Consider the following 11272-nt stretch of genomic DNA (forward strand, 5'->3'; position numbering starts at 1 on the left):
GAATTAATTTGCATTTGAAACATACCCCAGCCTCACGTTCGATACCCTCCCTACAACCTTATTACCCATACTCAGCTTGCGGTCAGAGGCCGGCGATACCTGACAATTTACGACTATCAAGAAAACACCTTGCTCGGGCAAATGTATACTTGGCGCCATACCCACGGCAGGGTTCAGACAAACTAGAAATGGCAGCGCGCAAGAAATGAAAGATAGGCCTGACTGTTGGCATCGTTGGTCAATTCACCGACTTTCTCGAAAACGTTACACTCACCCTGGCCCATCGTATCCCCTGTGTGAAACACCATGCATTCCACACCCCATCCAGTGGACCTGAATCCAATGAACCACACGGGAAAAGATGGGTAGGTCCATGTCTTGTCCAGGAACTCCTGACATCCCACATATCAACGATCCAGTCAAAGTAGGGTACCCCATCACTAGGTCCATAGGCCAATCTCATCGTTGGTTTGTTTACTTTGATCCACACCACCACCGCGTTTCCAGTTGGTCATGGATCCCTGGGCAGGGAAACCGTTGAAAGCACAAGTGTGTCCTAGGATGTGCACCATGGCCACCCACACGTTGAGCCCTGGTACCGGCGGAGTTATACTGGATGAATTGATGGACAGAGTCCATGGTTTGTCACAAGCCGGCACTCGTTAGCATCTTGACAGTTTCACCATTCAGATGGAGGGTTGTACTCTGTGTTTGCATAAGGCAATGGGAGGAGGGAACGGTCGAGGTGTGAATAGGCCAGGCGAGTGAGAAAAAGTCGAGCCAAGATGGGAACGTTCCGCTCATGATACAAGCGCGAAAAACGGAACTACCAGGGTACACTGTTAGAGATAACTACAACAGTCCTCTGCAGCACGGTTGTACGTACCTGATCTAAGCTCTCCTTCCTCGCAAACGGCCTGCTCTACCTTGGAAAACATCGTACTTGAGACAACCATCCAAGGTTGTGATTTGTGGTCAATGATATACTGTCAATTAATCGCATTGTCCAACGCGCGCTGCTACTGATCATAACCATCGGTCATCAATCTCACTGTGAATCAACAATACACGTACCCTCAAGCTTCACGACCACGCGCCTTGGAAGTACTGCACCAGCGCGAATGAACGTTGGGTAGTCTTGATGTCTCTCCTGGTGCCCAGTAGCCGCTCCGTGTGGCATGGCTTGGTACTCCGTCCAGCGCTACAACTTGGCGGGTCATCGCACGCGTCGCAGTGTATTCTATATTCCAGCCTGTTAGCATGTTCTGGGTCTACACTGAATGTATCATCCAAGCGCACCTTCTCCAAGTTTGTCTAAGCATCACGTTGGCCCAGAGTCGTGACAATCCAATAAACATGGTATCATTCGCTTGCATTCCTTGCTCCCGCTAGATCGCAGTATTGTGGTCTAGATAACAATCAGCCTTGGTCTGACAAGCGGTGGGCGTGCATACCCTGTTTGCCTCACCTCCAGTTGCTTTGGCTGCGTCTCGCTCGGCTCCAGCAATTGCATCCTGGATAGGTGTGCTGCTTCATGCACTAAATACATGACCTCTTACGCCCTCCCTCTTCTCTTCCTCCTCCCAATTTCCTAGCATCCAGCCCCAGCTCGCTCCTCCAACAGGGACCCATAGCCAGACGCATTGGGTGGTCCAAGTGTCTTGGCCACCATTCCAATGGTGCGTCCTACCTGGCATTCCCCTCTGCATTGCGTGCATCCTACATTCAATTATGACGAGGCATCGCGGCTGAGGCGGCGGTGGGCCTTGTTGTATATCCGGCGAGGAAGGCGGGGAGTGGATGGGATCAAGGTTGGAGGTTGGCAGGGGTTATTCCGTCAAAGTCGACCACTCGGCAGCCCTTCGTCTTTTGGACTATAGTAAGCCTGACACTCGATGGGTTGTGGTTTGGGAATAACAAGCTAGTCATGGGGGGTGTGGTTGTTTGGATGGCTATACAGCAGCCATGTTGGTTGCTCTCGAGGCTTGCGCATCCCAAGTCAGCAATCCTTCCGAATAAATAGACACATTTGCCTACTCTACGCCGACCTACTTCAAGATGCGGTGAAAAGGCAAGTTCCCTTGAGTTCGTCAGACTTTTACCCACTGTTTTCTCATTGTCGCACCTGGTGGATTACCGTGGTTGTCAATCAGCGTCCAGCTAAGCGCCAGGCGCGGTGGATTTGTCAGCATGTGCAAATTGTGGCCGCATCTTGCATTATGGACGTTTTGATGCTCCCTATCTCAGCGCGCTGAGTGCTCATACCAACAGTCGGATACTGGAGCACGGTATCATTGTACTCGGGAGGTTGGTACATACATTTCTCTTTGCGCAAACCTTGGTCATGAGCCTGAATGCTATCCTGCCGCCGCGCTGTTCAACGGTCATTGCCGTCCCTCAAGGATTCATTTTCCCTGAATTGAATCAATAGAGTCTTAGGCAGCTCGGTGAACTACCTATATCTGACTCTATGTACCATCAACTCTCTGGATGGTCATCTAACTCTGCATAAACTACGACTATCAGTCTGACAAACACGGAGTTCACTGACCCGGGCGCTCCTGTTGAACGTGACGCTTAATCACTTGTGTCCCCGACCATGTGTCGACAATGCCTCGTAAGTTTGCTCTCTCATCCTTAGACTACTGAGGCTTTTCTCCGACTATTGTCTCTCACTTCCTCGCCCACATGTACTCGTAGATCAAGCCCTTGAGTTTTCTCTGTGTACACAGTACATAACCAATAGATCCAGACCGCTCGGCCCGAGCAATTTCTCTCTCACTTATTTACCTGTCAATCTTCACATACTGAATTCAGTATTGCTTCGTATTCACTGCATTGATCTGCATATAAGCAGTTTGACTCTATCCAGTTTAACAGCTCCAGCTCTTGACCTTAAGATTCTGATCATGTGGATTATATCATAGGCTATTATTGCGTATCATTCCTAAGATAGGCGCACTCAAGCGCAAAGGTGGGCTGAAGAAGATACAAATAACCTCACAAGAGCTTATATAAGGAACGGCATACAGGTGTTGCGCTATTGTTTGGCATGTAGTACAGAGTCTGCGGTCTCCAGGAGAGTGTTGAAGTGACGTGACATCACTCATGAGTATTTTCTACCTGAGCCCATACACATTTCCACTCTGTGAACGACAAAAATGGTTAGGTAAGGCAAGCTGAAACATCAACTACGAAACACAGCTCATTGCTCTTCATTGATTGTCTGACTATACATGGTAAAGAGCTCAATCAAAGACTTCCCTTTGCACATGCAATGTATGTTTCTACAACACTCCATACCGTCGACCGGTTTCTGTTCGGTCATCAAATACGCATGTTTGTAGCTTACCTTGTCTGTACTTTCTCTTGAGGCTGTGTAGTACAGCACATGCGTTTCAACCCTCTATTGGCCTTTTCCATTGTCAATAGGTAAGCTGGATGGTTGCGTTGCGAGTTCCAACAAAGGTCCCAATCCAGCTCAATTCGCGACGGCGACATGTGATATAGGCCCTGAAGCTCGCATAAGCGCCCATCATTTGCCCTTGACCTGAGCAGCCTCGCGCTTAGCTCTTGACCTGCTCGACGACTATCTTCCGTCCGACTCCTTCGTCTCACTGGATATGAGTGACTTGCTCGAACACATCAGCCGAAAGGCGCGTAAGATCAAAGGAAAGCTTACATCCAGCGCTTCCATCTCATCCAATCTTTCTGCTACTACCTCAATGAATCAAGCGCTGCGGTCCTTGCATGATAGTGCCGGGCTATTCCCACCTTTGCAAGCTGCAATCGCAAGTCCATTAACCTGCGTCGAGCGCACAGAGGTTGGTAGCGTATACATCTTGCTTGCCTGCTCTGCGCACATTGACCCCGATTGCTATTCAGCTCGGCTCAAAGCATCGTAAGGAGTTCAAGGACCTGGCTAGAAAGCTGACCTCGCTGAGTAAACTGCTCGACCGGCACATCAAAACGTCTCATTCGACCCACGTGTCCGAGTTCCTGGAGAGACTAGCCGCGTAAGTGAGGCAGAGTCGACTGGGCTCAAAGGCTTACCGTTCGTCAAGCTCTGTCAAAGAGCAAGTCACAAACATAAGTAGCAGACAGGATACTGTAAGAGCGGGTCACCTTAGGCAGGCCATGCAAGATGAAGACGAGATACTGGATGGATACAGAAGAATAGCCGAAATTCTTGAGGAGCTACAGGTCAGTAGTACATCTGCATTTACAAGCGGCACCTCTGACGAAGAATGCAGACCGAAGCAAGCCTGAAGATGTGGAATATAGCAGAGCAACAGCTGGCGGTAAGATCTGAAGGCGGCTGAGTAGCCTGTATATTGACTGTAAGACCGATCAGAACTCTCACCTCAAATCCTTGTCTCCCGTCCACCTCGCCGCCTACAACTCGTCTCTGTCGGAAGACGCCAACCGCCGATCATGCACCGAGGGAACCCGGGTAAACATCCTGGCCGAGCTCAACCAATGGTCGGTCGATCCGACTAAGCCAAACGTGTTCTGGATGAACGGCATGGCCGGCACTGGCAAGACCACGATCGCATATACCTTTGCTAAGTCTCTACGGGAACGCGGGGCGCTTGGTGCGAGCTTCTTCTGCACGCGCACATCGAACGAATGCCAAGACGTCCGACAAATCATACCTACTGTTGCCTATCAGCTTGCACGACACTGGCCCTCGTTTCGATCAGCCCTGTTGGGCGTTTTGGAGCAAGAGTCTGAGATTCAGTCGCAAGCCATCACCAGTCAGTGCGAGCGCCTGATCAAAGATCCGCTATCAAAGGTCAAGGACGGGATGACAAAAGGGCTAGTAGTGGTGATCGATGCGCTTGATGAGTGCAGTAATCCAAAAGGCGTAGGGACGATTCTTGATGCCTTGTTCAGGACTGCTCCCGGCCTTCCTGTCAAGTTCTTCGTCACTAGTCGGCCCGAAGCTGATATCCGCCACAGAGTAGAAGCCCAGCCTGGCCAGAATCGGTTGACGTGCGTGCTGCATGACATAGAAGAGTCGCTGGTGCAAGCCGACATCACACTGTACCTTCGTGCCGAGCTTGCCAGCAGCGACGTCTCGGAGTCCAATGTGGCCCAACTTGCGAGTCTATCAGGTAAACTGTTTATATATGCGGCCACAGCAGTTCGGTACATTCGACAGGCGGGAACCATGGTCGACCAGGATCGCCTCGAGGCCATTCTTAGCTCGGCCTCCGATTCGGACTATCGACACTCGGAGATCAACCAACTATATACGACGATTCTCGATACAGCAGTGTACCAATGGAACCGAGAGCCACGAGAGCAGGAGTGGATGCAACTGATAATCTGGACGGCCGTCTGCACGCGCGAGCCCGTCACCATCGATACACTCGCGGCCCTCGCCGGCATCAAACAAGCAAAGGCGACCATACTGCTCCAGTCGCTATACTCGGTGCTGCACGTATCGCAGGTCACCAACATGGTCTCTACCCTCCATGCGTCCTTCCCCGACTACATCTTTGACGAAGCGCGGTCCAAAAGGTTCTACTGCGACGAAACAAAGCATAGCCAGCTGCTGTCCAAGCACTGCTTCGACATCATGTGCGACCAGCTGCGGTTCAACATCTGCGGTCTAAAGACATCGTTCATAGCCGATAGCGAAGTGAAGGACCTGAAGGCTCGAATCGATAGGTCGATCTCGCCAACGCTGTCGTATGCTGCGCACCACTGGGGACATCATGTATCGAAAAGCACGCACTGCGAGGAGATGCAGACAAAGCTGGAAGACTTCTTATCGAATCAGCTACTGTTCTGGATGGAGGTGCTGACTCTAAAAGGGACACTGTATATGGGCATAGCTATGGTGTCACTGGTTAAGCCATGGATGGCGGTAAGTTGGTTTGATAGGGCGGTAGTGGAAGTAGCCTGATGATGTGTGGTAGGCCAAAGAATCGCCATCAAACCTGGCAAAGATACTCGACGACTCATGGATCTTTGTGTCTACGTTTGCTGCGGGATCGGGCTCGCAGTCGACACCGCATATATACATCTCAGCACTCGCATTTTGCCATCCGTCCAGTTGGGTCTCGCAGCAATACAAAGGTCGTACCCGGCAATTGCTATCACTGGCAGGCTCGGCAGTAGAGGGGAGTCCAACGGCGCTTCTTGCAACTTGGGCGATGCAGTCAACACCCTATTGCGTAGCATTCTCATCTGGTGGGAGTCGATTGGCAATTGGATTTGATGATGGCGCGGTCTGCGTAGTTCATGCTCACAACGGAGCAGTTGCACTTGGGCCCCTCAAGGGGCACACGGCGAAGGTGACCTCTGTAGCACTCTCACCCGACGGATTGATGCTCGCCTCTGGGTCCAACAACGGCACCATCCTTGTCCGGGACGCGCAGACGGGCAACCGCATATATGACGTCATCGAGGCACACGAAGGCAAGGTGACGTCAGTGTGCTTCTCACCGGATGGCAAGTACATCCTCTCAGGGTCCTGGGACCGGACAACGCGGATGTGGGACAGCGGCAACGGCAGTCTCATACCCAACTCCATCAAACAACATCCTCACGGAGTCCTCTGCACGGCATTCTCTCCTGATGGCAAGCATATCGCATGTGGCTTGGCAAGCAAGGAGTGTCCCATTGTTGTTTACGACGCGTCCACCAGCGAGTCTCTCCCCTTTCCATTCAATGCTAATCAATCCTTGGTCTATTCAATCGCCTTTTTGCCCAACGGAAACAACCTTGTCACTGGCCATGAATCCGGTGATCTGCGCGTCTGGAGTCTACACAACGGCACCGTCACACACTCCCCACCCAAAGTACACAACAACGCAATCACATCCATTGGGGTTTCGCCACTCGGAGACAAACTCGTCACTGGCTCTAATGATAGGTGCGTGTATATATGGGATGTAGAGAACGGCTACTCCAACCCTTGCCTACTTGGCACACACGACTATTGGGTTTTCTGCGTGGCGTTCTCACCCGACGGCACACGAGTCGCATCATGCTCATGGGATAGCACCGTCAAGATGTGGAATCCACTCCACTCGACATCCTCTCACACGCCAAAATGGAAGGCGCCAACCAAGGCTGTCTACTCGGTTGCAATCTCACCCGATGGGTCACGCATCGCCGCGGCAGGTGGAGACAAATCAATCTATATGTTCAACGCACGCGATGGCACTGCCACCGTTGAGCCACTTGTGGCACACACCAATTCGATCAGCTCGGTGGCATTCTCGCCCAATGGCAGGTACCTTGCATCCTGTGTCGATGGCCATGCCATCTGTCTGTGGGATGGCACGAGCGGCAAGCTGCTATCCGGTCCACTTCAAGGGCATCAACACTGGGTCCTGTCGATTTCATTCTCACCCAATGGCAAGCGCATTGTCTCTGCCTCGCATGACAAGACTATACGAATGTGGGATGTGGGAGATGGGACTCTGACAGCTATTGACCTGGTTGGGACACACAAGGACACGGTCCGTTGTGCGACATTTTCTCCTGACAACGCGCACATTGTTTCTGGCTGCGCAGATGGGAAGATCCGTATGTGGGACTCGCATTCGCTGTCACTCGTGTTTGATCCATTCGGGTCACAGTGGCATAAGGGCAGTATCAACTCGGTCACGTTCTCGCCTGATGGCCAACTTATTGCTTCTGGGTCCGATGATGGCACTATCTGCGTGTTTGACTCCCGTAGTGGCGATCTGGTGTTAGGTCCTCTCAAGGGACATGAGAGATGGGTTCAGTCAGTTGTGTTCTCACCCGACGGCAGTCACATTGTATCTGGCTCGGCTGATGGAAGCGTTTGGATGTGGGTGGCGAAAGATGGGGCGCCTGCATGCGAGCCACTTCGAGGCCATCAAGATGAGGTTGGCTCAGTGGCATGCTCACCCGACGGTAGATATATTGTCTCAGGCTCATGGGACTCGACGATCCGAGTATGGAAGGCACCAGGAGGGGGCGTTGTATCTGACCTATCACATTCTGCTCCTTCCGCTTCGGATGAGAGGCAAACACATCGCGCGATTGCTGGCGGGCTGACAGTGTTGCAGGACGGATGGATACGAAACCACGACTCACAGCTGGTGTTCTGGGCTCCCTCCGATATACGCAGGCTCTTCCCCGTAATCGAGACCCTTTATACCATTGGACCTGAAGGAATACTGCACACGGACTATACCCAACCTCTGCTGCTTGGCGAGGAGTGGCATGGGTGTTATGTGGGCTCGGGATGAAGTGAGTAGCTTGCATACGATCAACGTGTGGTCATGTATTGATGTGTGAGTTGTGCATAAGTAGACAAGTGGAGAATAGGCGGACTGATACATGCATATATATGAATGACAACGTCACAGACATGTAGCGTACATTGAGTCTTATTTGTCAGTTACGAGACTGTAGTGTCCTGATAAAACAATCTATCTGGTTTGATTAATTCCAAAAATACTCCCTACCCTGTGTAATCTAGGGAGAACGCTGTGCGTAGTAAAGTGGGAGCTTGGGAGCAGGCGCGGGTGTGGAAGACCTCACGAGAGAGGGGAGATGAACGCGGATCAATCAAGGACATTGAGGGTCACGGTCACGTGCATGCAAGCGCTGAGCAGGCGCGTATCCCCAGCCACGCGTCCTGGACCAAACTTCTGGTTTGCAAACCTCGACGTGTTCCAGACTCTATATTGACCAAGAAAGGGATCAAACACGAATAAACACACTCAGCATGGGCAGAACTATTGCCGCTACATGGAGGATGCAGATGAATGAGAAAAATGGGAAGTCAGGTTTAAAAGTGACAATACATTTTATGCACTATGTTATAGTTGTAGTACTGGGTATGTAATGGTTGGAAACATATGTCAAAAGGAGCAGCCAAGAGGTTTGATAAGGAAAAACTTGGTGAATAAGACTACAAAAAGACAAGTACATGTGGATGATACATGGGAGAGGAGTTAATTTGCGTCTGAAAACATACCCCAGCCTCACAATCAATACGCTTCCTACCACTTTATTACCCATACTCAGCTTGCGGTCAGAGGCCGGCGATAGCTGACAATTTACAACTATCAAGAAAACACCTTGCTCGGGCGAATGTATACTTGCCGCCATATCCTCGGCAGGGTTCAGACAAACTAGAAATGGCGGTGCGCGAGGTATGGAAAGTAGCCCTGACTGTTGGCATCGTCGGTCAATCCACTGACTTTTTCGAGAACATTGCACTCACCCTGGCCCATCGTATCCCCTGGGTGAAACACCATGCATTCCACACCCCATCCAGTGGACCTGAATCCGATGAACCACACGGGAAAAGGGGGGTAGGTTCACGTCTTGTCCATGAAACCCCGACACCCCGCATAGAAACGATCCAGTCAAAGTAGGGACCCCATCATCAGGTCCATAGGCCGATCCCATCGTCTTGCCTCACGGACTTGTTTACTTCGATCCACACCACCACCGCCTCTACGGTCGGTCATCGATCCCTGGGCAGGGAACCCGTTGAAAGCACGAGTGTGTCTCAGGATGTGCACCATAGCCACCCGCGCGTTGAGCCTTGGTGCCCATGGGATTATACAGGATGAATCGACGGACAGAGTCCATGGCTTGTCGCAAGCCGGCGTTCATTAGCATCTTGACAGGTTTGCCATTTAGACGGAGGGTTGTATTCTGTGTTTGCAAGAGGCGATGGGAGAAGGGAACGGTTGAGCTGTGAATAGGCCAGTCGAGTGAGAAAAGTCGAGACAGATGAGAGAAAGTCGAGTTGAAACGGGAATGTTCTGGTCATGATACAAATGCAAAAAACGGAACTACCAGGGTACACTGTCAGAGATGACTACAACAGCCCTTTGCAGCACGGTCGTACATACCCAATCTAAGCTTTCCATCTTTGCAAGCGGCTTGCTCTACCTTAGAGAACATCGTGCTCGAGACAACCATCCAAGGTTGTAGTTGGTGGTCAATGATACACTGTCAATTAATTGCATTGTCCGGCGCGGGCTGCTATTGATCCCAACCATTGGTCATCGACTTCACTGTGAATCAACAATACGCGTACCATCAGGCTTGAAGAGCACGCCCCCTAGCGGCACTACACTGGCGCAAATGAACGTTGGGTAGTTTTGACGTCTCTCCCGATGCCCAGTAGCCGCTCCGTGTGGCGTGGCTTGCTACTCCGTCCAGCGCTACGGCTCGGCGGGTCATCGCACGTGTCGCCATGTATTCTATATTCAAGCCCGTTAGCATGTTCTGGGTCCAGATTGAATGTATCATCCAAGCGTACCTTCTCCGAGTTCGTCTAGTACCACGTTGGTCCAGAGTCAACACAATCCAATGAACAGGGTGTTATTCATCTCATTATTTGTTCTCCGCTTGGTCGCAGCATTGTGGTCTAGATAACAATCAGCCTTGGTCTGACAAGCGGTAGGCGTGCATACCCTGTTTGCGTTCCCTCCAGTTGCTTTGGCCGCACCTCGCTCGGCTCCAGCAATCGCATCTTGGATAGGCGTGCTGCTTCATGGACATGATAGGCGACCTGCTATACCTTCCCTCTTCTCCTCCTTCTCCCAATTTCCTAGCATCCAGTCTCGACTCGCGCCTTGAACAGAGTCCCATAGCCAGATGTGATGAGCGGTCCAAGTGACTTGGTCAATATTTGGATGACACGTCTGACTCGGCATTCCCCTCTGCATCCCGTGCATCCCATAGCCCATTATGGTGAGGCATCGCGGTCAAGGCGGCGGTCGGCGTTGTCGTGTATCCGGCGAGGAAGGCGGGGAGTGGGTGGCATCAAGGTTGGCAGGGGTTATTCCGTCAAAGTCGAGCACTTGGCAGCTCTTTGTCTTCTTTGGGCTATTGTGCTTGATATTATGTAGATGGTGAGCTGGGGATAACAAGGTGGTTATGGTGGGTGTGGTCGTTTGGATAGGTATACGGGCAGGCATGTTCATTGCTCTCAAGGCTTTTGCACCACGAGTCAGCCATTCGTTCAAGTAGACAAGCACATTCGCCTACTCCAGACTGTGCCGTTTCAGGATATAATAAAACGCAAAATATCTACAGTTTGTTGGACGTTGTCCACTATGCATAGTATTTTCTTGTTACCGTACCCAGCGGATTGCAGTGGTGGTTGGAGTCGCATCCAGCTAAGCGCCGAGCGCGCTGGATTAGTCAGCTTCCGGCAATTGGTGCCGTCTTGAGCATTGTCGGCGTTTGAACGCTCCTTGTCTAACTACTGAACGTTCCTAATAAAAGTTGGTTGCCACAACTGTAAGTTGTTGGA

The 11272-nt window shown here is 51.3% G+C and overlaps 2 protein-coding genes across 2 annotated transcripts; one reads left to right on the forward strand and one right to left on the reverse strand.

Annotated features, from left to right (window-relative positions):
- Positions 1 to 1076: 1076 nt before the first annotated feature.
- On the reverse strand, positions 1077 to 1709 carry RhiXN_08737 (uncharacterized protein; the record flags this gene model as incomplete). Its single annotated transcript, XM_043328553.1, has 5 exons — positions 1077 to 1240; positions 1300 to 1314; positions 1357 to 1408; positions 1455 to 1514; positions 1560 to 1709. The coding sequence occupies 5 exons, from the start codon at positions 1707 to 1709 to the stop codon at positions 1077 to 1079; spliced, it is 441 nt and encodes a 146-aa protein (XP_043183938.1).
- A 1914-nt stretch (positions 1710 to 3623) lies between these two features.
- On the forward strand, positions 3624 to 8237 carry RhiXN_08738 (peptidase C14; the record flags this gene model as incomplete). Its single annotated transcript, XM_043328554.1, has 6 exons — positions 3624 to 3824; positions 3886 to 4016; positions 4065 to 4203; positions 4254 to 4301; positions 4355 to 5875; positions 5928 to 8237. The coding sequence occupies 6 exons, from the start codon at positions 3624 to 3626 to the stop codon at positions 8235 to 8237; spliced, it is 4350 nt and encodes a 1449-aa protein (XP_043183939.1).
- Positions 8238 to 11272: the final 3035 nt, after the last annotated feature.

The sequence above is a fragment of the Rhizoctonia solani genome, chromosome 10 (assembly GCF_016906535.1).
Source record: "Rhizoctonia solani chromosome 10, complete sequence".
NCBI classification, from domain to species: Eukaryota; Fungi; Basidiomycota; class Agaricomycetes; order Cantharellales; family Ceratobasidiaceae; genus Rhizoctonia; species Rhizoctonia solani.